Below are 27,571 nucleotides of genomic sequence, written 5' to 3'. Positions count from 1 at the left end.
ATAGCCCGTGGAACTGATCATACACTTATATTCTACAATTAATGTTTATTGAGTCATCGAAATCCATAAAGTGTTTTCAAGCCAATAAATTTTCCTGTGAGAAATAACTCTTTTACTGTAAAGGTCAATGTTGGGAGGAAAAGATGACTTAAAGGTCAAGGTGAAGGTCAATGTGACAACAAATATTTAAAAATATTCTTGAATATATTTCAAGAATATTTAATAAAAATGGAAATGATTTCATTCTCAGTCCCAGTAACACCTAATACTTTTGTAATACAGTTACCTGATGCTTTTGTAATACAGTTACCTAACACTTTTGTAATACAGTTAAACATCCTGTTTATTAATACATTCGTAATTTCATCTTGCTTTTCTCTGTTTGTGTAATTTTCAGTTCTTTGACGTCATAATAAAGCGAAAACAATTCTGAGAGGACAGGATGATCGAGAGGGGAGGCGATTTTAAAAATTTACATTTTTAGTTTTGAGTATAAAATAAAAATAAATATCAGAACCATGTTTTATATCTTCTGTTTTTAAACAATCACGTTGTCGTACAAGTGAACTAAACTAAGTAAAATGCAATTTATTTGACACTAGTAATTTACGAATTATTAAATTTCTGTATAAGTGGATCATCACTGGCTACTCTTAACATTAAACCATAATACATAATAATTTTAATAATAATAAATTTATTAAGCAATAAATTAGACACAAAAAATCAAATAACAATATAAAACCATCAACAAAGAGATAACTCGTCCTGTGATGGTTAAACACATAATAAAGTAAAATCAAAACTTACAAAATCAATATAAAGTTCCCAGAATATTATCATCAGTATTTAAGATCCATTGTTTTAAGTATTTCTTTTGATTAACACGATTAATAGAAGATCTTATACTATAAGGAATAAAATTATGAATACGATGTGCCAAATAAAGATATTGATGAAGTGTAACTGTTTTACGTGGTGTGGGTACATTAATTGGATAAAAAAAGATTGAAGTCGTGTAAAATATGAAGTGACTTTAAAAGGCCTATTAAAAGAAACATGCAATGTAGATAAAGCTAAAAAATATAAATAAAGTTTATCATATGAAAGAGGGGAGTTAAATTTACTGAAATCGGTATCAAGCCTATCAGTAAAAATAAGAGAGAAAACACTTTTTTGCAACTTGTGAATAGGAATTAAAAAAGTCTTATATGTGCCACCCCAAATTGAAATACAATATTGTAAGAAAGATTGAAAGAGAGCATAATATACACTTAACAAAATATGATAAGGAGCACAATGACTAAGTTCAAAATTAGCATAGAACTATATTTTAATTTATTAACTAAAGAATTAATATGAAATTGCCAATTTAATTTTCGATCTAAAATAATTCCTAAATATTTAACAGAGGAAACTTGAGTCAATTTGGGACACTTACAATTAGGGTAAGTATAACAATCACTAGAATGATAAAAAATAGAAGGAAAAGCTGGAATGACACCATAAAGGTTAAACTGAAGAAGAAAAGATTTAGATATATTTAAGGATAAGCCATTACAGAAAAGCCAATTTTTAATTTTATTAAGATCACTAGAAATAATGGCTTCATTAATTAGATTTGGCTTACTATAAACAACAGCAATATCATCGGTATAGGCTTGGATATCTCCAAAAAACTGTTGGTAAAGAATATCATTTATATAAATGAGAAATAATAAAGGGCCCAGAACAGAACCTTGTGGTACTCCAACATTAATTGTAAGCCAATCACTATAATTATTATGGATACAAACCGATTGCTTTCTATTGTGAAAGTAAGAAAAAAAAACAATCAAAAACAATGCCTCTAAAACCATAATAAGATAATTTATTTAACAATATTTTATGATTAACAGAATCAAAAGCTTTGGCTAAGTCAAGAAAAACAGCAATTGGATGAAGATCAGAATCCAAAGCTTCTGTAATACTTCCCACAAGTTTAGCAACAGCAACCTCCGTTCCAAGCCACGTAGATTTTGTGCTCAATGTAAAGTTTATATTAAAGTTGGTGATAAAGCCCTTCATTGCTCTGGTGAGTGTCAAAAATGGTATCATTTAAGATGTAAGAACTTAACTGAACAGGATTTGGAATATTTAAATGAAATTGGGAAAAGTTATGAATGTGATTTTTGTATGAGAAAAGAAAGTTAAGCCTAAATAGTGAAACTCCATTAAGAAGGACTGTGTCCATTTCGTTAGAGGGGGAGACAGTGAATCTTGTTGAGAATAGTGAGCTTGATTTAAATATGGGGGAGGCAGATATGAAGTGGCTTAAGACAAAAGTTACTGAAATTTTGTCAAGACTTGATGACTTTCACTTAATTAAAGTAAAGGTCGAAGAATTAGTGACTTCCTTTCAATTTTATTCAGAGAAGGTAGAAACTATGAGTGAGGATATCACAACTTTGAGAGCTGAAGTTAAGGAGTGTAAACAGGAAAATAAAACATTAAAGCATGAAAATGAAGAATTGTGGAAGAAGATGGCAAGTTTTCGGAGGAAGATGTGTGAAGCGGAACGATATTCTTATAACTATAATGTTTTGATTGGAGGTATTCCAGAGAAGCCTAATGAGAATTTGCAAGAAGTTGTTGAGAAGATTACAACTACTTTTGGGGTTGACTGTGCTCCTACAGATATTGACACTGTTCATCGTATAGGAAAGAAAATAACTGAAAATAAGAGTCCGAGACAGATTGTTGTTAAGTTTTGTCGTAAGCAAATTAAATTTGATATGCTTAAACTTAAGAAAACTAAATTTCGCTCTCTTAATACTAATGATATTAAGGTCTGTAATGAATCTTATCCAGTTTATATTAACGAACATCTCTCCCCATATTATCGTGATATTTTCATGCAAGCAAAACGAAAACAGAAAGATCTTGGCTATAAATTTCTTTGGGTATCGAATGGTAATATTCTTATTAGGAAACCAGAAACTACTCAGCCCATTGTTTTACGCTGCTTGATTGATCTTAATAATTTATAAATACTGCAATGGCTGATGATTTTGATGATATTGTTGGTGTTACACCAACTTTGTCTTCTCTTTCTGATTTACCAAATGTTTTTTCTGTTGGTCATTTAAATTTAATACATGTTAATATTCAAGTCTTACTCAAAATTTTGACCAATTTCTTGTTTTTTTACAATCAAACGTTGTTAAATTTCATATAATAGCTTTTTCTGAAACTTGGTTTGTTGAGGATGGATTTGTTTCCTTTTCGATTCCAGGTTACTCCTTTTATTCTTCATCTTCTGGTCTAAATAAGGCTAGTGGAGTGGCAGTTTTTGTTAAATTTGAGATACTGACTATGATAAAAGAAGTACAGTACATTAAGTCTGATGCTTTAATTTTATTTTGTATGATTCAAAATAAGAAATTTAATCTCTGTTGTTTATCGATCTCCTAGATTGCCTGTATTGAAATTTATTGATGAGCTTTCATTAGAATTGAATTTATACAAATATGATATTAATATACTTGTTGGTGATTTTAATATAGATGTTTTGGCATTTGATGATGTTTGTTATAAGAATGCATATTTTAAGTTTTTGTCTGAGAACAATCTTCGTATTATTATTTCTTCTCCTACACGGATAACCAATGTTACTAATTCTTGTATTGATCATTTTTTAATTAGTGGAAATACTGTTAAAATTGTTATTCTTATATTGTTGAGAGTTTTTGACTGATCATTTTCCAATTGTTTTATGTATAGACATTTTATCGGATCTAGAACATGTCTCAAATGTTCAAAAGATTAAGTTTAATGAATTGAGTTCTTGTTTGAATTTTTCAGATTGGTCCTGTGTTATGAATTGTTCTGATGTTAATGTTGCTTATGATAATTTTGCTGAAGTGTTAACTGATTGTATTCAAAGTTGTACTACTACTGTTTCTGTGTCACGAAAGTTTAGAAAAATTAAGCCATGGATTACCAGTGAATTGGTTTTGTTAATGATTAAAAGAGATAAGTTAAAAAGAAAGTACATCAATTTCCTGATGATATTTATCTAAAGATTAGATTTAAGTGTTTAAGGAATTATGTTGTTAGTTTGACCCGTAAGACTAAATGGACTTATTATCATAACCTGTTTAAGAATGCTAAAACTATTAAACAGAATTGGAATATTGTTAACTCTATTATTGATGTTAAAAAAAAATAAGAAATTTTGTAATTTTGGTACTACTGATTTATCTGATTTGAATTATTTTTTTGTTAATGTTGCTAAATCTACTTGCTCCGATCCTAAATTTTGTTCTCAGGGCATGCCTCCTGCTCCTTCTTCTTCTTGTTACCTATATCCTGTTACTGTATCTGAAACTATGAATAATATTTTCCCTTATCAAATTCAGCTTCTAATGGTGTAGATGGTGTTTCGGTTAAGATTTTGAAATGCTAATCTTTTGCACCAATTTTGACTTTTTAATTAATTTATCTTTTACTCAAGGGAAGTTTCCTAATGCTTTAAAGTTATCATTGGTTATTCCTATTTATAAATCTGGTAATATTTCTGATTTTACGAATTATAGACCTATTTCCTTAATACATTTCTCTAAACTATTTGAAAAATCTATGAAGATTAGAATTTTATCATTTCTTGATAGACATTCAGTTTTGTCTCCTTCTCAATTTGGCTTTCGGCCTGGGCTTGGAACGGAGGTTGCTGTTGCTAAACTTGTGGGAAGTATTACAGAAGCTTTGGATTCTGATCTTCATCCAATTGCTGTTTTTCTTGACTTAGCCAAAGCTTTTGATTCTGTTAATCATAAAATATTGTTAAATAAATTATCTTATTATGGTTTTAGAGGCATTGTTTTTGATTGGTTTTTTTCTTACTTTCACAATAGAAAGCAATCGGTTTGTATCCATAATAATTATAGTGATTGGCTTACAATTAATGTTGGAGTACCACAAGGTTCTGTTCTGGGCCCTTTATTATTTCTCATTTATATAAATGATATTCTTTACCAACAGTTTTTTGGAGATATCCAAGCCTATGCCGATGATATTGCTGTTGTTTATAGTAAGCCAAATCTAATTAATGAAGCCATTATTTCTAGTGATCTTAATAAAATTAAAAAATTGGCTTTTCTGTAATGGCTTATCCTTAAATATATCTAAATCTTTTCTTCTTCAGTTTAACCTTTATGGTGTCATTCCAGCTGTTCCATCTATTTTTTATCATTCTAGTGATTGTTATACTTACCCTAATTGTAAGTGTCCCAAATTGACTCAAGTTTCCTCTGTTAAATATTTAGGAATTATTTTAGATCGAAAATTAAATTGGCAATTTCATATTAATTTTTAGTTAATAAATTAAAATATAGTTCTATGCTAATTTTGAACTTAGTCATTGTGCTCCTTATCATATTTTGTTAAGTGTATATTATGCTCTCTTTCAATCTTTCTTACAATATTGTATTTCAATTTGGGGTGGCACATATAAGACTTTTTTAATTCCTATTCACAAGTTGCAAAAGTGTTTTCTCTCTTATTTTACTGATAGGCTTGATACCGATTTCAGTAAATTTAACTCCCTCTTTCATATGATAAACTTTATTTATATTTTTTAGCTTTATCTACATTGCATGTTTCTTTTAATAGGCCTTTTAAAGTCACTTCATATTTTACACGACTTCAATCTTTTTTTATCCAATTAATGTACCCACACCACGTAAAACAGTTACACTTCATCAATATCTTTATTTGGCACCTCGTATTCATAATTTTATTCCTTATAGTATAAGATCTTCTATTAATCGTGTTAATCAAAAGAAATACTTAAAACAATGGATCTTAAATACTGATGATAATATTCTGGGAACTTTATATTGATTTTGTAAGTTTTGATTTTACTTTATTATGTGTTTAACCATCACAGGACGAGTTAACTCTTTGTTGATGGTTTTATATTGATATTTGATTTTTTGTGTCTAATTTATTGCTTAATAAATTTATTATTATTATTATTATTATAATATTAGGCATCTTGCTCAGACAGAATACTTGTATAATAAAGTATTAAATCCATAGTAATTTATAACTTTGAGAGTGGTGAATACCAGTCTGTGTCTGTTTAATATCTAAAGCCTGAAAAACACATTTCAAGCTACGCATTTAATTATATTAAAACAAATAATTGTAATAAGATGTTTAAAGCTTCTATAGGAAATGGTTAAAATGAGTAAAATATAGGTAACTGTCTTGGAATGAATATACAGTACTTTATTTTTATATGAAACATTTTTATTCATGTAAATTTGAACTTTCCAAATATCGAAAATATTAATTAAAAAAATAACTTTAGGCTTCATACATTTATTTTTTGTGGCTCAGATATCAACTTAACATGTTGTAGTAAAAATGTATAGATGTATTGTTTGTTGTCTCAATGAAACTGTTAGAATGATAAAGTTGTTCTGTACTTATTACAATAAAACTAACTTATGTGAGAGAAAATAAGTGACGAGAAAATGACGTTTTGTTCCCTTTTGTTTGATATTAACGAGTTTAAACAATTTCATGTTTATAAACATGTTTATTAAAGTCTAAATGATACAAGTTATAGGTGATGCTTTTCAATCTTTATACTTACTATGTAAATAGATGATGTTTAATTCTGTTACATTTTATAATTTCAATGAACTTAAATGTATTATTTTTATAATATTTCTTGCATTTATTTTTTTAGTTCATAAAAAATAGTTTATTTATAATAAAACCTTGTTCAAGTTATTTCTATAAATTAATTTAGTTCACCCCATACGTTCAATTAAACTTCCATTCAGTTCCATTTAAAGCCCGAGATAATTTATGTTTGAAAGATTGTTCTAAATAACAAAATATCACAAAGATACCTCTTTCCTGCAGGGCACGAGAGATGAGATGTCCCTGCTGGGGTCAGAGAAGATGAGGGGCGCTGAACCAGGTGAAGCACCACGACCCACGATTTTGCTTCCTAGTCCTGATTTCCGAGTTGTAAATTTTGGTAAAGTCAATTCAAAAAACAATCCGTATGAAAATACTTTAGTTCATTCTATAATTTTACTATAAATGGTATCATCTTAAATACTAACAATCAGAATCAAAAGTGAAAAGCTTGTAATGATTGTCTATTCCACAATCTTTACTACGGTTATTTATATAGTAGTAATTAAATAGAAGTATCAGAACAAAAATTAACTTGTTCAAAGAAACTCTAATAGTTTATTTACTCTCCTGACTCATATCCTGAACCGTTTACTCCCTGTCTTCAAAACCGATTCTCCTTAAGAAAAAAAAAATCATATCTGTAATGGCGTCTATGTAAGCCAGAAATCTTACATCACAGTCTGATGTTAAGAGTTTTCTAAAAGTTCTAAGCTTGTTAAATATTCAACTCTTATTTATTGTTAGGATTGGAGGTAGTTAATTAACATTAGAACACTAGATGGGGCTAATGCATTAGTGTGACTTTCTTTTATACCTTGCAATGAAACGATTTGAATAATTCTAGTAACTGTTGAGCACCAAAATGGGCTGGGTTCAGTGACCATAGGTCAAGACTTCCAGCAAAGACATTAATAGAGTTTTAAACTGATTACTTTTCTGCCCATTAAAGAAAGTATACTGAGTATAGTGACCAAGTCTAGAACCAAGAAAAGACAAAGGGTGTAACACTTCTTCAAACGACAGTGGTTGATATTATTCAATCAAAATTATGTTTCATTTATTAGCAGTATCATTACTATTAATTTAGTTATAGCAGTCCTATAGAAATGTATTTGTAATAACACCTGTAACAACAACATGATATATATCGAACATTTTAGAACCTTTCCTGGCTTCAGCAAGTTTCATAACTTGACTCATAAATTCATTTCTTTGTTTGTAAAAAGTGAACTGTACTTAAGGAAATTTTATGTGAATACGGTTTATATTAATTGCATGTTTCAATAACAAAAAGTGTATTATATTGTGTAGTAATCAGATATTACACAATATTAACTGCAATATTTGAAATAGTTTAGACTTTCCACGCTCTAATATCTATCCTCACTACTTATTTCCTGAGTATAGTTTGTTAAACATGTTTAACAACATATTTTAATGTATTTTTTTCTACTTTTCGTAAACCAAAGATGTGATATACATATTGCATTTTTTTAATGTTGATAATCAATAATTATTCATTTCAACCATCATAAGTAGTATAATAAATACATGGAATACTTAAATGATTTTTCCTAAATGCGCACAGTTTTTCTGGATGTTTAAGATAGTGATCGACTGTAGTTGTCTGGCAATGAAGTGGAAGTTACGGGTATTGTTCTTACTCTGAGGGTTACAATCGTGACCCGAAACTAAAGTCGTTCACTATATGTTGGTTGATACCGAATTACACTGATTACCCTTGGATTTTAATTAAATGTATTGTGGACATTTCTAGGTTAATCTGTTCGAGTACCACTAAGATTTTTATGAATTTTGCCTCAGGGACCACAGGAAGAACAACATCACCAAAATGGAGTTCGGGATTGTGGTGAATTCCTCGTTGGTTGCAAAAATGCACGTAAACGGTTTTAGAAAAAAAAAAAAAAGGTAAAACTATTTGCTGTGGTGTACTTCAACAAATGATTGAGTGAAGTCTGAAGTTGCCGCCAATAAACCTCAGGTTATATGCCCGACATAAGATATGGGAAACCTTACAGAGACAATTCTTAAAATCAGTTGAAAGATAGTTTGAAGGAATCTTAGGAAGTGTTAATACCCATACCAGCCGTTATGAAATACATTGTTAGTAGATTATCGAGCATAAGCCTGACTTTGAAGGTATTATCAACAATTTCAGATGAATTATTAATATTGTCTATTAAATACAGTAAGCGAGCAATAATTAGAAATCTTAGAAAACCTGAGTAAGTAAAGCAAAAGAGTGGTAGATCAGTAATATGTCAGGGATTGTGTTTAGCCATGACCATAGTAAATAGTTACACTAAACAAAAGCTAAAAATGTTTGCAGTAGTAACATCACTCTTCGCAACATTGTTCTTTCATTTTTCACATGAACATTCAGATGTTCCCCTTGCTGGTGTGCAAATATGTTTGTTTCTTCAACAATTTTAGTAACAATACTGAAAGTAAAAATGAGTTGAAAAATCAAGAAAAGTCTGACACTTGCTTGATGTGAAACAGGCTCTCCTCGATTTAAGTCCTTCAAGAAGAAAGAGGTTCTTCTCGCACGAATTCCTTTAACATTTGGGGCTGGTCATCTATGAGAACATTTCTACTTTGCACTTGCTTCTGGCTAGTGTTGAAGTGGCTGTAGTGCTGGTTGTTAGAGGACCAGTAACAGTATCCACAGATGTAAGAGTCTTCTTCCCTTTAAGGTTGCTCAGGCTACTCATGTAAGAGTGAAGCCAGCAACGTTGATTATTGTGTACGACTTTTGTTGTTGTTGTGTCTTCTTCTGAAGCAAAGGGGGACGATTCTCCTTCAAACGTTTTCAGACACACTAAATAAAACGTATCTGTTGTTGCATACCATTTGTTATGTATAGTCTGTTGGAACAGTAGCACACGTACTGTACATCTAATGTCTAAAACATAAATTGTTGTTAATAATACCTAATCCATAATCTTTGAATGCTTGTGTAAAAATAACAAGTATGTCGTACAAAATATAAAAGTTTTAAAAATTGAGAATTATCTTGCAATAATGGAGTTGACAAAGTTCGTGGAACCTAGCAATATAGAATGACGTTCTATCTGTAGAGTAAATGTTTTATTATTGATATTCTGAATATTTGATAAACAAGAGAAGTAAAAATGTTAACCTCACTGTTGTGACATATAAGCATAAGTTTACAAGTGATATTTAAATAAAACATTTCGTTAACGGTGTAAAAGTTCACGACAAATCCATGGAGTTATTGAATAAACGTGATAACTAAAACAGATACAAAAATTTGACTGAAAACTGTAGGCCTTATGGTACCTTACCGCTTGAAATATAACTGCCTGATTTACTATTGGCTTCAATTGACTGACTTACTGGTATTTATGTTCAAGAAAACTATTACATTATTCTTCCCATATTTAGAACATTCTAAGTACTCTAAAACTAGTTTCATAATTTTTTGATCCTGGTGTCATTAAACCTTCATCTAACATCTAAGTTAAAGCATTGAAAATATAGATTTCAACAATAACTTTAAGGAAAACATAGCTAATTTATAATTCGAACATTTCCCCCTGTGAAACAGCAATAAGTTTACGAATTTCCAACGCTAAAGTCTGGAATTAAGATTCCCCGCAGTTAAACCATCAGTTAGCTCTATCTGGCTTTGATCTAAGAATAAACAAACAATAAAAGTTGAACTCAATTGTAGTTCAATAGAATTGTAGAAAAATATACGTTCCATCGAACACGAAGACTTAAGACTTAGTTAAACCACTTTGCACTTGACAGAATCAAGTTTTCTTTTGCAGATTAGCCCATAAATTGATATAAAACAAGTTTATAACTTATTATGTATAATAAATTTAACTGTTCAATATAAATTTAAATAAAAAACCAACTTCTTTGTAATATTGATATAATAAAGTTATTTTTATTCTATGATTATTCCTTGGATAGTTAATACAGTGAAAGTCTGTGAGATGTTTATCAAAGCTAAAACAATGATAAAAACTAAGTAATTGTTGTACCTGATATGCTAGGTAAACAAGCTGATACACTACAGTTACCTCTATAAAATTCTGTGTATCTGATAACAGATAAGTTTTAAAGTCGTGTTAAGTTACGTAAAAAGCACACACAGTGTTTCTTCACATCGCAAAAAAAACATGCATTATTTTAAATTTCTTACTCACAAATATTTTTTGCTCTTTACAAACCGTATCAAGATTTGCACATTATTTAAGTATATTTACAATTCAACATTATTTAATAATAGGAATTGGTAACATTAAACTTTAACTAGTACGTTATCCAATCAAAACCAAAACCGTCTTCCGCAAGAATACGTAAACATAATATGTACTAATCAATGGTTTTCAAGTACTGCGAGATTAGTAATTCTAGTGTTTTTCCGTACCAAATGTTTAAAAAGTAAAGTCAATCATCAACCATTATAGGGTTGATAAAAATACAAAATAAAACACAATAATACATTACAAAAACGATATTTATGGGAATACAGAATTATATTTTAATCGACATTATTGACGAAGATACATAAATCGTGGAGGACACATTTTCAAAATTAAAAGCAAAACAAAATATAAAATGTGTTTAACCATTCTGTGTAGCGCTCAGTGAAATTCTTTCTAAACATTAAAATTATTGATCTAGAGTTTATTTATGGTATTTCTTAATCGACATAAATCGTTTGAAGGAACTTTAAACAAATACTTTAAAATTTCGTCATTTAACAAATGTTTAGTTTTATTTTTTGAGAGGTAGATACACTTGGATTAATTTTAAATGTTCGACGGATGGATAGTAATTAAATAATTACTCTGTTTTCATTTAAAACATAAATAACTATTTTGCAACGTTACACTAGTGGAGGATTTTATACTTACTAGCATTAGAAGAACATTATAACTATAATAAAACTACTTTTAATCATTTTCAGAAGTAATAACACGTACAGTAGTTTTGCTATATGATAATTTTCTTTACAAACATGTATATTATATAATGTTCAATGTTTCAGTAGTCGGTGTATGTGTGTTTGCCAAAAGTTTTATTGTTTTTAGAACTGTTTCAGTAAATTGTGTTGTGTGTTTGCCAAAAGTTTTATTGTTTTTAGTACTGTTTCAGTGAACGGTGTATGTGTATGCGTCAAGAGCTTTATATATTATGAGTTTTACGTAATGTTACAAACAATTAAAGATTGATGGACTGTTCACAGTTTACTTTAATCTGGATGAAAGTTTTTGGATGAAGTGAAACTTGGTGACATTATCGTAATTTCAAAATAACTTATTACAGTTGTTTCTCATTCCTCTTAAATAAATATTTACTGGATATAAACATAATTACGTCTTACATGTTTAAGTTTCTTTTACACCCTTTCAAAGACCTGAAGCCAGGAGTGGCTAAAGGTTAACCTGTCGGTATGCATACTGCCGGACCAAAGCTAGGGCCGTCAACTCCATTTTTGTTTCGAATAACAATGCAAAGCCCTATTGGTGTCACTTGATCCTATCTGTCTGTTCTCTTAAGAAATCTCACTTTCAGACTATTTGAAATCGTAATTTAAATTTAACATTAATTTAACTAAATTTATCAGTGTTTCATTATCGAGATTTTTTTTTAACCTTCCTCCTTCAAACAACTAGAAAGATATAATAAAAGTGAATATTGCTAAAGATTTAAAACTAGAGGTTAAGAAGTCAAAGAGAAAAAAATCCTATGACTATAGTTTTACAAATGAAACCATTTTTCGTAAAAGAAATTCCGCCCATCTCGGCAAAAACCTATATGTGTTCAATCCTCAAAAGTTGTGGATTCTTCTAAAAAATTCCAACCGGTGGGTTTATTGTTCTGGGTATTGAGGGTGGCTTTATTAATTGTCCTCATCATAACATTTATTTAGCTTCACATCTAGTTTTGGAACCTATTGTGATTGGAGTAAAACTTATTTTGACAATTAAGAATTTCAATGCGTTTCCCTTGTTTACTGTGACTTGTGCTGAGGCTAAGAAATAAAACAAGATAAATTATAGACACTTACTCAGAAAACGATATTTAAGATTTGTCTCAGATATTTTCTAACATGGAGGAGATATTATGGATGATTGTCCAACTGTCGATTCCTCAGTGAGTGACAATGATGGATGTGTGGGATCTGGTTCGCCTGGAGAAGTTCTACTTGCTAAAAGTAACTGTTCGTTGAGTAAGAAATCGATTGGCAAATATTTTCACTGTTTAAATATGCATTTCCAAAAGCCAAGGGTAGAAAGTCCCAATTGTTTATTTTTCAAAAATGGTGTTCTTGTGAGAAAATGGAGACCACCAAATGTTCCAGCTTCAAAATACTGAGCCGTAGCTTACCAACTCATTATTCCCCAAGAATATAGTTCCGATATATTAAAAGCTATCCATGAACTCCTCATGGGAGGTCATTTAGATGTCAAGAAGACAGGTGACAAAATTCTTAGAGATTTTTTTTGGTCAAACATTAGGCAAGATGATTCTCAGTTTCGCAAAATATTCATACCACTCACTTGGTTGAATAGCCAGAAATAACCAGAATAACCAGAAATTCAGTCTGATCATGTGTCAAATTTTATGTTTCAACAAGTTCTTTATCGGCTTTGTGTTAAACAGATTAAATTTAGTTAATATAATCTAGAATAACTTGTGCTCATGAGAGGTTCCACTCTACTTTGAAAATTGTCATACAGACTTCTGTCTCAACAACACGAAGGACTATGATGAAAGAGATAATTTACTTTTATTTCCTATTCGTGAGTCAGTTCAGGAGTTGTTAGTATTTAGCCCATTTGAGTTGGTGTTAGATGATTCAGGGACTTTTACATGCTTGTGAACTGACTCGTGGAAATTTTAGATCATAAGAAACTAGAATTAAAAATGTTTATGACTGAAAGGCTGAAAAGCATAAGTTCAGTCCTGGTGACATGGATTTAGAATTGTTAACCATAACACCCACTCAGAGCTACGTTACATGGTCCCAATGAGATTGTTAATTTTAGGCGTACTGATTGGGAAATACAAGAGTCAAACCATGAGGGGAAAGTTTTTTCTATAAACTATTCAAGATGTATTTCTTCACCGATTGGTCAATAATTATTGTTAACTTCTAATTTAGAAATGGCTTTGAAGGCGGAAGTCACGGAACCTCTGACTGTAAGTGATCATTCCTCTATTATGTCCATTATTTTGCTGCATATAAAGATAAGGCATAATAATATTTTGTTTACAAGTTTCAAAGGATGTGTCAAGAATTATCTGTTGCGAATTGAGCAGCTAAGTTGATTGGAGGTAATTATCAAATGTGAAAAAATTTTAAAGTCAAATATTTAAATATTCGACGAAATATATTCTTCATAAAAAAATTAAATGTAGGTAAGAAAAAGCGTTGTGCACAAATAATTTAAAGAAAAACATCACTTTAAGAAATTTAAATTGACTAATATGACGGAAGATTTTAGAAATTAAACAGGAAATTAGGACATCACAAAGGTATGTGAGAAATGGTTGACTTTAAAAATTAACACTAAGGGTTTCTTTAATTATAATAAGAGTAAAAAAGAGATGTTATAATTGGGGTAACACCCTTGAATTGTTTCTAACAAAAAATTGTATCTAATTATTATAAGATGGTTGAGTTATTAAATGTTGCTTTATTTCTTCGGTTATTCCTAATGATGATTTAAGCAGTAATCCACATCCTGAACAACTGATAAATGGAAAAGATGTCAAACAAAATGGTCAAAAGAGATTGGAAATTTAAAATAAATCTCCAGTTCCAGATAATATTTCTCCAGGATTTTGAAGTAAGTTAAAGATTGGATTTCTTGAAGAGTGGAGAGGTACAAGAGAATTTGAATTTAGCTAATGTAGCTCCCGTTTTCAAGAGATATGATAAAAATTATCCCAGTAATTACAGACCATTTATTATTACTTTAATTTTAGGAAACGTTTTGAAAAGTATGTTAAAAGATGATTTGGAAAGAGGATAAACAATGCGTTGAATTTTCTTTTTGGATAGTCATTGTGATTTTACTGAAAAAACTTGCCTGACAGTTTTTTTGACATTCTTTAAAAATGTAAATGAGGGTAAGGTGTATCTGGATTTACAAAAAGTATTTGACGAGATGCTTCTGAAAATTGTTTGTATAGGCGTCGGAGATAAGTTTTAAAATGGATAAAAAAACTAAACAAAGGGTTTTAACAAATTAAGTTCAGTCCTACTGGATTAATGTCATAAGTAGGATACATCAGTGTTCAGTCTTAAGACCTTGCTTTTTTTTTTATTTAAATGAATGACCTAAGTGAAAGAATAGTAGTTAAATTACTTAGATTTCTAGATGATATTAAAGTATTAGGTGTTTCTAGTTGTGAAAGGGACGATGCTGATTTACAAAAGGATTTAGATTACTTACTGAGATGAGCAGACAAATGACAGATGAGGATTATGCAAGATAAAGCAAGTGAATTGTTATAGTTTGAATTATAAATATCATTGGTATGAGAATAGCTTAACAGTGTCATGAAAGAAATGGATCTGAGTGTAATGACCGATCAGTCTCAAAAGCAAATAGTAGCTCTACGAGAAAATTTCACATTAATTCTTCCTTCTTTTGTTTCAAATATTAGTATTGACTTCACTAAAGTTGAAAATGATTCACAAAACAACAAATCTATTTTCGTAAGCTACTCGAGGGCTATCTGTGCTAGCCGTTCCTAAATTAACAGTGTAAGACTAAAGGGAAGGCAGCTAGTCATCACCACCCACCGCCAGCTCTTGGGCTACTCTTTTACCAAAGAATAGTGGGATTTACCGTCACATTATAACGCCCTAACGGCTGAAAGAGCAAGCATGGATGCGAACCCATGACCCTCAGATTACGACTCGCACGCCTTTACCCACTTAGTCATCCCGGGCCTACGTAGATAGGAATAAAGTGTTTGTGAAATTGTGTTGGCTTTTTTCATTTTTTGTAGTGTTCTGTTCAGTTGCGTTTCGTGTGTCTTTGTTAGATTTGTGTGTATTGGTTTAAATTTGTTAGTGTCTGATAGCCTGCTCAGTTTATTCGTTCTAACAAAAACTGGATATACTTTTACAAAACAGAATGTCCCATCTTATTTTTCTGATCACCTGTTGGTGATGTTTTAAAACATGTGAAGTGTTCAATATATGTATATTTCATTCCATTATCAGCCTAGTCCGCCATACCTCTGAACATCGAATGTTTAAGCCTATCAATAGATAATCGTTATTGTTTAATGTCAGAGACTCCCCTCTTTAGTACACATTCTGGATTGTATACCTCTTACTCCTTCTCCCCACCTAAGATGCTTACAAGTGTGTCCTCCCCACTTAAGATGCATGATATTTAGTCAAAATTTAAGCAGTAGAACCAATATAAAAACTAATATTCTCGAATAAAATGTTTTCATTTGGAACTTAAAGTGTCTAATCTGATATCACATGCAGCCAAGAAATTGCATTTTATGATAGAAACAATGTGATCAGATTGATGCTACTATCATATGATGCAAGTTTAGCTAAATAAACTTTTACACGACTTTTTAACAAAAACAGAGATTACGAGTGTTCTTTATAATTTGGAGATTTTATTATAAAATATATGCTTATGGTGTTATTTTTACTTTAAAAATCCTGTTGAAAATATTATATATTTTTTAAATTGTAAACATTAAAGCATAATGATGAATTTGGAACACATTATAGTTTGCCCGTCTTATACAATTTAGTTCATAATTGACATAGTAATTTTGTAATATATACAATACCAGAAACCAACATTACAGGATAATATGCACATTTTAGTTCTTTTCATCGTACAAAACTTAGGGTAAATATAATTAAAATACTAATTTACTGTACTTACAGGCGTATAAGCAGTTGTATGTTCTAATTTATAAGAGGAAATACATCGTATTAAAAAGTATTTAAACGCAATGTGTTTAAATAATTTTTATTGATAGTAAATGTAAATAAATTGACTGACCCTAATTTCTGGAAACAGACTTTCCGAGAAACCAATAGTTTTAACATTAGGCAGCTTTTATCAGGAAGCTGAAGTTAACGTGTACAACATGTAATAATAAAAATGTATTTTTAGAAAACTCTTTTGTGGAGAAAATGCACTGAGTCTACTGCTAGATTGCTCTCAAGTTGTATCAGAGAAAAATTAACTAGGTAAATGTATACGTCGTAATGAATACAATGTGTTAACTACACTCATATACCTTGTTATTATAAAACTACTGACTGTTACATTTATAACACAACGATAGTATAATGTTTAAGGAACGTTTTGTGGTGTCCCACTAATATGAACCTGCCTCACCAACTTCAATATTCAGGGATTTACGACAAGGACTATTCGTGTTTGTAAAAGTCATATTTCCAGCAAAAACTTTATGTTACCGAATTTAACTAAGGTGAGGAGCAATTATGAAAAAAAAAATTTGAATAATTATTAAATTAAAAACTGTACTGACTCCTTAAAATTCATCCACTCCACTTCTAAAATAATAGATTTAAGTATATATGTCATTGTCAAGGTCGAAACATTGTTCGTTCCTCTACATAGAGTTTTCTCTACCCATACCAGCCGTTTCTAATATATAATTTTCTCTGCATGTGGGTTTCCTCGTCACCACGGAATAGATTTAAGTATATTTTACAAATTAATGTATGATAAATTTTCAAAGTATATGGTGAAGGAAAAACTGTATGTTAGGAGGTTACCATAAAATAATATACCCAGGCTTTTATAACTCTAGATTTCTCATAATTAAGGTTCTAAGAAACCAGGTTCAACGGCCCTGTTTCATAGAATCAAATCAACTAAGACTAAACGTCTTTTGTTTTATGTATATATACTCACAAAGTAAATTTAAAAAACACATGAAATTAAGATCGAATTAAGACAGAAATACAATCTCCTTTCACGTTCAGGATTTTCGTTATTTACCGCGAAAGTAGTTCCGAATATATCTTGCATTATCTTTAATACGTTTTAAGATTTCGCTAATATCTTCCAAGATAATTTCACGGTTATCATTTGTCATTCCTTCAAAGTGGTTTTTATAGGGATCAAATATATCTTGCAGATATCCTTTTTCCACAGCTTTATATAGCTTCAATAAAGCTTCGATAAATATTTTACCCAGTGAGATATCACGATCTACATCCAGACTGAGCACAAGAACAGTAAATATGTGTGAGCTATAAAGTCCACTTTTGCGCCACTGCATGTTATTTCTGAGTGCTTTAAGGATACGGATGACCTTTTTCTTCTCACCAAGACGTCTCACGATATGCTTGCAAAGAGGAGTCAGGTCAAGTTCCCAACCATTCTTATCTTCCTTGGGTAAAATATGAGCGATGGGAACACTTCTACTGCTTAGGTCGTCAAGGTTACTATCACATAGCTCCAGTTGTTCTATCACTGTCTGCATACTTTTCAGTTTATTCAACACAACTTGTGATTTGGACACGTCAATTACTGGCACTACATCAATTTTTACTTTATCATTAGTATGATTGTTGATGATTTGTATCTGCATGGCTTTAATGCCTTCTTTAGCTTCTACACTTTTATTCCTGAATTGGTGTGAATTTCTCATTATTTCAATAGAACTCTCACATGCATCAAATACGTTTTTCCTAAACTCTATGCTATTACTGTTGATTGTCACGTCAAAGTTATTTATTTTGATGGTATGTAAAACCTAGAAACAAATGAAAAAACGTTATTTTCATTAATCTCAATAGCCAAACCATTAATAAGTAATGTTTTACTTACTTCAGATAATAACTTTTTCTTAATTGTGATGGGAAACAAAATACTGAAAAAAAATTTATTATTTTTGTTTGTTGTTATTAACAAAGTTCACAGTGAGTTCTTTTTTTTCTCTCACTACAATGTGAATTATCAAGGTCCGGGTTTTAAAATTATAAGTTCTCAGACCTTCCACTGATCCACAAAAGCAAACATTTATCGCAAATTACATGAAACGTCTCGATAATAATACTTTTGCAAAGTGGTGGAAGGTGTTAATTAGCTGCCTTATCTCTAATATATTGCTGGTAAATTAACAACAATTAGCGCAGGTAAGCCTCGTGAAACTTTGCCTAAAATTCAAAACAAGCCACACCAAATATTCCACTAATTCACCGACGGCAAAGTTTTTAAGAAATTACAAAATAGTTCTTCATAATAATATCGTTTCTTTTCCTCGTCCTTCTGTATTCATCAATTATAAGCTTGTACAGTTACGGAACAGAAAGTATTTATCATATGAGTAATGTGCAAAAAATCAGTGACCTGATTCCTCATGTCTTTATATCAAACAAAAAATTTGGATGACTTAATAAATAACCTCCCCTTCGCCGTAGTTCAACGGTAATTCTGAAAGCTCATAACACTAAAAATCTAGTTTCGATATTTATGATGGGTAAAGCAAAGACAGCACATTGTGTAGCTCTACGCTTAACAACAAACAAATAAGAGCTATAAATGAGATGATTTTTGTTTTAAAATTACCTCACCATCGGATAAGTGTGTCGTAGCTGAAAATCAAAATCGTAGCTGTCTCTTACATAGAGGTTTGTTCTGGAACTTCCAACTGGATAGATATGTACATGTGATCCAATATTTCGACATATATTTTCCACGACTGCCAGAGCGTCTTGTTTTTGATATCTCAGCTCACTCAGAGCGACAGTTATGTCCTGACTGAACACTTCATTCAAGGAATGAGTCAAGACAATCAAACAGTTTTCACTAATGGAGAAAGTGTCAGCAAAAGAGCCTGAGGAAGACGAACGTGTAAAAGTTACGGCGGGAGATACAAACACAAACACACGTTTCACACCTGGATACTTAAATTAAATATAATGGAAGTTAGTCAACCATAAGTTCAACCTCAAAAGTTAAGATATATCAACAAGCTACAAAACATATGTCAAAATAATTACTTAAAAACAAAAGTAGAGAATACTTACTGGCTGATAAGCCCATGTTTCACGTTAACACTGAACTAAGCAAAACCTTTTACTCCTTGCACAACAAAGATTAACTGTTACTCAACTCAAAATCCCAGACTCTCTGAGAGATAAGTTCAGCTTTTGTTCCGTTATTATTTTTAACTGCACTAAAAATAACACATACTACACAGATAAACTTCTAAAGTAAATTCAGGCTCTGGATCTACTTATAAAAAATTGTTCATTTTTTTAACTATAGCTCCTGAATTTTAGGCAGAAACCCTCCCCTATAGGAGACTAATCGCCCCCCACTGACATTAATTCCAGAAATATATAGCTTTATTAAAGAACGCAGAAAACTCAGACAACTATACATGAGAACCAGAGATTAAACACTTAAACGAAAAATAAAACATACATTAATTGAACGCATTATCAGTATTTTGCAAAAAAAAAAAAAAACTGGACTTAATAGTGTAACACTTTAGATGATAATAGCAATAATCTAAAATAATTCTAGAAACAAAATTAAAATCACTAATGGGAAAAAAGAACAACAACAAACTCTTCCAAAACATTAAAGTACAATAACAAATTCTTCCAAAACATTAAAGAAAAATAACAAACTCTTCCAAAACATTAAAGTAAAATTACAAACTCTTCCAAAACATTAAAGTAAAATAACAAACTCTTCCAAAACAATAAAGTAAAATGACAAACTCTTCCAAAACATTAAAGTAAAATTACAAACTCTTCCAAAACATTAAAGTAAAATAACAAACTCTTCCAAAACATTGAAGTAAAATTACAAACTCTTCCAAAACATTGAAGTAAAATTACAAACTCTTCCAAAACATTAAAGTAAAATTACAAACTCTTCCAAAACATTAAAGTAAAATAACCAACTCTCCCAAAACATTAAAGTAAAATTACAAACTCTTCCAAAACATTAAAGTAAAATAACAAACTCTTCCAAAACATTACAGTAAAATCACAAACTTTTCCAAAACATTAAAGTAAAATAACAAACTCTTCCAAAACATTAAAGTAAAATTACAAACTCTTCCAAAACATTAAATTAAAATTACAAACTCTTCCAAAACATTAAAGTAAAATAACAAACTCTTCCAAAACATTAAAGTAAAATGACAAACTCTTCCAAAACATTAAAGTAAAATTACAAACTCTTCCAAAACATTAAAGTAAAATGACAAACTCTTCCAAAACATTAAAGTAAAATTACAAACTCTTCCAAAACATTAAAGTAAAATAAAAAACTCTTCCAAAACATTAAAGTAAAATAACAAACTCTTCCAAAACATTAAAGTAAAATAACAAACTCTTCCAAAACATTAAATTAAAATTACAAACTCTTCCAAAACATTAAAGTAAAATAACAAACTCTTCCAAAACATTAAAGTAAAATGACAAACTCTTCCAAAACATTAAAGTAAAATACAAACTCTTCCAAAACATTAAAGTAAAATAACAAACTCTTCCAAAACATTGAAGTAAAATTACAAACTCTTCCAAAACATTAAAGTAAAATAACAAACTCTTCCAAAACATTAAAGTAAAATAACAAACTCTTCCAAAACATTAAATTAAAATTACAAACTCTTCCAAAACATTAAAGTAAAATAACAAACTCTTCCAAAACATTAAAGTAAAATTACAAACTCTTCCAAAACATTAAAGTAAAATTACAAACTCTTCCAAAACATTAAATTAAAATTACAAACTCTTCCAAAACATTAAAGTAAAATAACAAACTCTTCCAAAACATTAAAGTAAAATGACAAACTCTTCCAAAACATTAAAGTAAAATTACAAACTCTTCCAAAACATTAAAGTAAAATGACAAACTCTTCCAAAACATTAAATTAAAATTACAAACTCTTCCAAAACATTAAAGTAAAATAACAAACTCTTCCAAAACATTAAAGTAAAATTACAAACTTTTCCAAAACATTAAAGTAAAATAACAAACTCTTCCAAAACATTACAGTAAAATAACAAACTTTTCCAAAAAATTAAGTTAAAATTACAAACTCTTCCAAAACATTGAAGTAAAATTACAAACTCTTCCAAAAATTAAATTAAGATTACAAACTTTTCCAAAAAATTAAATTAAGATTACAAACTCTTCCATAACATTAAAGTAAAATAACAAACTCTTCCAAAACTTTACAGTAAAATAACAAACTTTTCCAAAAAATTAAGTTAAAATCACAAACTCTTCCAAAACATTAAAGTAAAATTACAAACTCTTCCAAAACATTAAAGTAAAATTACAGTCTCTTCCAAAACATTAAAGTAAAATAACAAACTCTTCCAAAACATTAAAGGTACAATAACAAATTCTTCCAAAACATTAAAGTAAAATAACAAACTCTTCCAAAACATTAAAGGTAAAATGACAAACTCTTCCAAAACATTAAAGTAAAATTACAAACTCTTCCAAAACATTAAAAGTAAAATAACAAACTCTTCCAAATTATTAAAGTAAAATAACAAACTCTTCCAAAACATTAAAGTAAAATTACAGGCTCTTCCAAAACATTAAAGTAAAATAACAGGCTCTTCCAAAACATTAAAGGTAAAATAACAAACTCTTCCAAAACATTAAAGTAAAATTACAAACTCTTCCAAAACATTAAAGTAAAATAACAAGGCTCTTCCAAAACAATAAAGTAAAATGACAAACTCTTCCAAAACATTAAGGTAAAGATTACAAACTCTTCCAAAACATTAAAGTAAAATAACAAACTCTTCCAAAACATTGAAGTAAAATTACAAACTCTTCCAAAACATTGAGAGTAAAATTACAAAGGCTCTTCCAAAACATTAAAGTAAAATAACAAACTCTTCCAAAACATTAAAGTAAAATTACAAACTCTTCCAAAGCATTAAATTAAAGATTACAAACTCTTCCAAAACATTAAAGGTAAAATAACAAACTCTTCCAAAACATTTAAGGTAAAATAACAAACTCTTCCAAAACATTAAAGTAATATTACAAGGCTCTTCCAAAACATTAAATTAAAATTACAAACTCTTCCAAAACATTAAAGTAAAATAACAAGCTCTTCCAAAACATTAAAGTAAAATGACAAGGCTCTTCCAAAACATTAAAGTAAATTACAGGCTCTTCCAAAAACATTAAAGGTAAAATGACAAACTCTTCCAAGGCATTAAAGTAAAATTACAAACTCTTCCAAAACATTAAAGGTAAAATAAAAACTCTTCCAAAACATTAAAGGTAAAATAACAAACTCTTCCAAAACATTAAAGTAAAATAACAAACTCTTCCAAGACATTAAATTAAAATTACAAACTCTTCCAAAACATTAAAGGTAAAATAACAAACTCTTCCAAAACATTAAAGTAAAATGACAAACTCTTCCAAAACATTAAAGTAAAATACAAACTCTTCCAAAACATTAAAGTAAAATAACAAACTCTTCCAAAACATTTGAGTAAAATTACAAACTCTTCCAAAACATTAAAGGTAAAATAACAAACTCTTCCAAAACATTAAAGTAAAATAACAAACTCTTTCAAAACATTAAATTAAAATTACAAACTCTTCCAAGAGCATTAAGGTAAAATAACAAACTCTTCCAAAACATTAAAGTAAAATTACAAACTCTTCCAAAACATTAAAGTAAAATTACAAACTCTTCCAAAACATTAAATTAAAATTACAAACTCTTCCAAAACATTAAAGTAAAATAACAAACTCTTCCAAAACATTAAAGTAAAATGACAAACTCTTCCAAAACATTAAAGTAAAATTACAAACTCTTCCAAAACATTAAAGTAAAATGACAAACTCTTCCAAAACATTAAAGTAAAATTACAAACTCTTCCAAAACATTAAAGTAAAATAACAAACTCTTCCAAAACATTACAGTAAAATAACAAACTTTTCCAAAAAATTAAGTTAAAATTACAAACTCTTCCAAAACATTGAAGTAAAATTACAAACTCTTCCAAAAATTAAATTAAGATTACAAACTTTTCCAAAAAATTAAATTAAGATTACAAACTCTTCCATAACATTAAAGTAAAATAACAAACTCTTCCAAAACTTTACAGTAAAATAACAAACTTTTCCAAAAAATTAAGTTAAAATCACAAACTCTTCCAAAACATTAAAGTAAAATTACAATCTCTTCCAAAACATTAAAGTAAAATAACAAACTCTTCCAAAACATTAAAGTACAATAACAAATTCTTCCAAAACATTAAAGTAAAATAACAAAGTCTTCCAAAACATTAAAGTAAAATGACAAACTCTTCCAAAACATTAAAGTAAAATTACAAACTCTTCCAAAACATTAAAGTAAAATACAAACTCTTCCAAAACATTAAAGTAAAATAACAAACTCTTCCAAATTATTAAAGTACAATAACAAATTCTTCCAAAACATTAAAGTAAAATTACAAACTCTTCCAAAACATTAAAGTAAAATTACAAACTTTTCCAAAACATTAAAGTAAAATAACAAACTCTTCCAAAACATTACAGTAAAATAACAAACTTTTCCAAAAAATTAAGTTAAAATTACAAACTCTTCCAAAACATTGAAGTAAAATTACAAACTCTTCCAAAAATTAAATTAAGATTACAAACTTTTCCAAAAAATTCAATTAAGATTACAAACTCTTCCATAACATTAAAGTAAAATAACAAACTCTTCCAAAACTTTACAGTAAAATAACAAACTTTTCCAAAATTAAGTTAAAATCACAAACTCTTCCAAAAGATTAAAGTAAAATCACAAACTCTTCCAAAACGTTAAAGTAAAATAACAAACTCTTCCAAAACATTAAAGTAAAATAACCAACTCTCCCAAAACATTAAAGTAAAATTACAAACTCTTCCAAAACATTAAAGTAAAATTACAAACTTTTCCAAAAAATTAAGTTAAAATTACAAACTCTTCCAAAACATTGAAGTAAAATTACAAACTCTTCCAAAAATTAAATTAAGATTACAAACTTTTCCAAAAAATTAAATTAAGATTACAAATTCTTCCATAACATTAAAGTAAAATAACAAACTCTTCCAAAACTTTACAGTAAAATAACAAACTTTTCCAAAAAATTAAGTTAAAATCACAAACTCTTCCAAAACATTAAAGTAAAATTACAAACTCTTCCAAAACATTAAAGTAAAATTACAATCTCTTCCAAAACATTAAAGTAAAATAACAAACTCTTCCAAAACATTAAAGTAAAATTACAAACTCTTCCAAATTATTAAAGTAAAATAACAAACTCTTCCAAAACATTAAAGTAAAATTACAAACTCTTCCAAAACATTAAAGTAAAATAACAAACTCTTCCAAAACATTAAAGTAAAATAACAAACTCTTCCAAAACATTAAAGTAAAATTACAAACTCTTCCAAAACATTAAAGTAAAATAACAAACTCTTCCAAAACATTGAAGTAAAATTACAAACTCTTCCAAAACATTGAAGTAAAATTACAAACTCTTCCAAAACATTAAAGTAAAATTACAAACTCTTCCAAAACATTAAAGTAAAATAACAAACTCTTCCAAAACATTAAAGTAAAATTACAAACTCTTCCAAAACATTAAATTAAAATTACAGGCTCTTCCAAAACATTAAATTTAAATTACAAGGCTCTTCCAAAACATTAAAGTAAAATAACAAACTCTTCCAAAACATTAAGGTAAAATAACAAGGCTCTTCCAAAACATTAAAGTAATATTACAAGGCTCTTCCAAAACATTAAATTAAAATTACAAACTCTTCCAAAACATTAAAGTAAAATAACAGGCTCTTCCAAGACATTAAAGTAAGATGACAAACTCTTCCAAACATTAAAGTAAAATTACAGGGCTCTTCCAAAACATTAAAGTTAAATGACAAGGCTCTTCCAAAACATTAAAGGTAAAATTACAAACTCTTCCAAAACATTAAAGTAAAATAAAACTCTTCCAAAACATTAAAGTAAAATAACAAACTCTTCCAAAACATTAAAGGTAAAGATAACAACTCTTCCAAAACATTAAATTAAAGATTACAAACTCTTCCAAAAGGCATTAAAGTAAAATAACAAGGCTCTTCCAAAACATTAAAGGTAAAGATGACAAACTCTTCCAAACATTAAAGTAAAATACAAGGCTCTTCCAAAACATTAAAGTAAAGATAACAGGCTCTTCCAAAACATTTGAGTAAAATTACAAACTCTTCCAAAACATTAAAGTAAAATAACAGGCTCTTCCAAAACATTAAAGTAAAATAACAAACTCTTTCAAAACATTAAATTAAAATTACAAACTCTTCCAAACATTAAGGTAAAATAACAAACTCTTCCAAAACATTAAAGTAAAATTACAAACTCTTCCAAAACATTAAAAGTAAATTACAGGCTCTTCCAAAACATTAAATTAAAATTACAAACTCTTCCAAAACATTAAAGTAAAATAACAAACTCTTCCAAAACATTAAAAGTAAAATGACAAACTCTTCCAAAACATTAAAGTAAAATTACAAACTCTTCCAAAACATTAAAGTAAAATGACAAACTCTTCCAAAACATTAAAGTAAAATTACAAACTCTTCCAAAACATTAAAGTAAAATAACAAACTCTTCCAAAACATTACAGTAAAATAACAAACTTTTCCAAAATTAAGTTAAAATTACAAACTCTTCCAAAACATTGAAGTAAAATTACAAACTCTTCCAAAAATTAAATTAAGATTACAAACTTTTCCAAAAAATTAAATTAAGATTACAAACTCTTCCATAACATTAAAGTAAAATAACAAACTCTTCCAAAACTTTACAGTAAAATAACAAACTTTTCCAAAAAATTAAGTTAAAATCACAAACTCTTCCAAAACATTAAAGTAAAATTACAATCTCTTCCAAAACATTAAAGTAAAATAACAAACTCTTCCAAAACATTAAAGTACAATAACAAATTCTTCCAAAACATTAAAGTAAAATAACAAAGTCTTCCAAAACATTAAAGTAAAATGACAAACTCTTCCAAAACATTAAAGTAAAATTACAAACTCTTCCAAAACATTAAAGTAAAATACAAACTCTTCCAAAACATTAAAGTAAAATAACAAACTCTTCCAAATTATTAAAGTACAATAACAAATTCTTCCAAAACATTAAAGTAAAATTACAAACTCTTCCAAAACATTAAAGTAAAATTACAAACTTTTCCAAAACATTAAAGTAAAATAACAAACTCTTCCAAAACATTACAGTAAAATAACAAACTTTTCCAAAAAATTAAGTTAAAATTACAAACTCTTCCAAAACATTGAAGTAAAATTACAAACTCTTCCAAAAATTAAATTAAGATTACAAACTTTTCCAAAAAATTCAATTAAGATTACAAACTCTTCCATAACATTAAAGTAAAATAACAAACTCTTCCAAAACTTTACAGTAAAATAACAAACTTTTCCAAAAAATTAAGTTAAAATCACAAACTCTTCCAAAAGATTAAAGTAAAATCACAAACTCTTCCAAAACGTTAAAGTAAAATAACAAACTCTTCCAAAACATTAAAGTAAAATAACCAACTCTCCCAAAACATTAAAGTAAAATTACAAACTCTTCCAAAACATTAAAGTAAAATTACAAACTTTTCCAAAAAATTAAGTTAAAATTACAAACTCTTCCAAAACATTGAAGTAAAATTACAAACTCTTCCAAAAATTAAATTAAGATTACAAACTTTTCCAAAAAATTAAATTAAGATTACAAACTCTTCCATAACATTAAAGTAAAATAACAAACTCTTCCAAAACTTTACAGT

At 28.7% G+C, this 27,571-nt stretch overlaps 2 protein-coding genes across 7 annotated transcripts; one reads left to right on the top strand and one right to left on the bottom strand.

The window, feature by feature from the left end:
* The first annotated feature begins 715 nt into the window (after positions 1 to 715).
* LOC143231608 (uncharacterized) lies at positions 716 to 18,073 on the top strand. 5 transcript variants are annotated; one of them, XR_013017051.1, is made up of 3 exons: positions 2,096 to 2,754; positions 6,919 to 7,036; positions 13,871 to 18,073. XR_013017051.1 is itself a non-coding variant. In XM_076466135.1 (2 exons), the coding sequence occupies exons 1-2, from the start codon at positions 2,289 to 2,291 to the stop codon at positions 6,930 to 6,932; spliced, it is 480 nt and encodes a 159-aa protein (XP_076322250.1). In that variant the 5' UTR covers positions 2,097 to 2,288; the 3' UTR covers positions 6,933 to 7,245. The 5 variants fall into 5 exon arrangements, 1 of the variants encoding a protein (XP_076322250.1); XR_013017050.1 differs by lacking the exon at positions 13,871 to 18,073 and adding an exon at positions 8,524 to 10,647; XR_013017049.1 differs by lacking the exon at positions 13,871 to 18,073 and adding an exon at positions 8,477 to 10,647 and having other exon boundaries at positions 2,097 to 2,754.
* On the bottom strand, positions 16,343 to 19,981 carry LOC143231607 (uncharacterized). Of its 2 annotated transcripts, none has more exons than XM_076466134.1 (3): positions 19,769 to 19,981; positions 19,364 to 19,575; positions 16,343 to 18,492 (listed from the first exon to the last, which is right to left on the bottom strand). In XM_076466134.1, the coding sequence occupies exons 1-3, from the start codon at positions 19,782 to 19,784 to the stop codon at positions 17,725 to 17,727; spliced, it is 996 nt and encodes a 331-aa protein (XP_076322249.1). In that variant the 5' UTR covers positions 19,785 to 19,981; the 3' UTR covers positions 16,343 to 17,724. The 2 variants fall into 2 exon arrangements, with proteins under 2 accessions (XP_076322249.1, XP_076322248.1); XM_076466133.1 differs by having other exon boundaries at positions 19,313 to 19,575; positions 19,769 to 19,975.
* Between the last annotated feature and the right edge of the window lie 7,590 nt (positions 19,982 to 27,571).

The sequence above is a fragment of the Tachypleus tridentatus genome, chromosome 11 (assembly GCF_004210375.1).
Source record: "Tachypleus tridentatus isolate NWPU-2018 chromosome 11, ASM421037v1, whole genome shotgun sequence".
NCBI classification, from domain to species: domain Eukaryota; kingdom Metazoa; phylum Arthropoda; class Merostomata; order Xiphosura; family Limulidae; genus Tachypleus; species Tachypleus tridentatus.
This window is presented reverse-complemented; position numbering and strand designations above follow the sequence as displayed.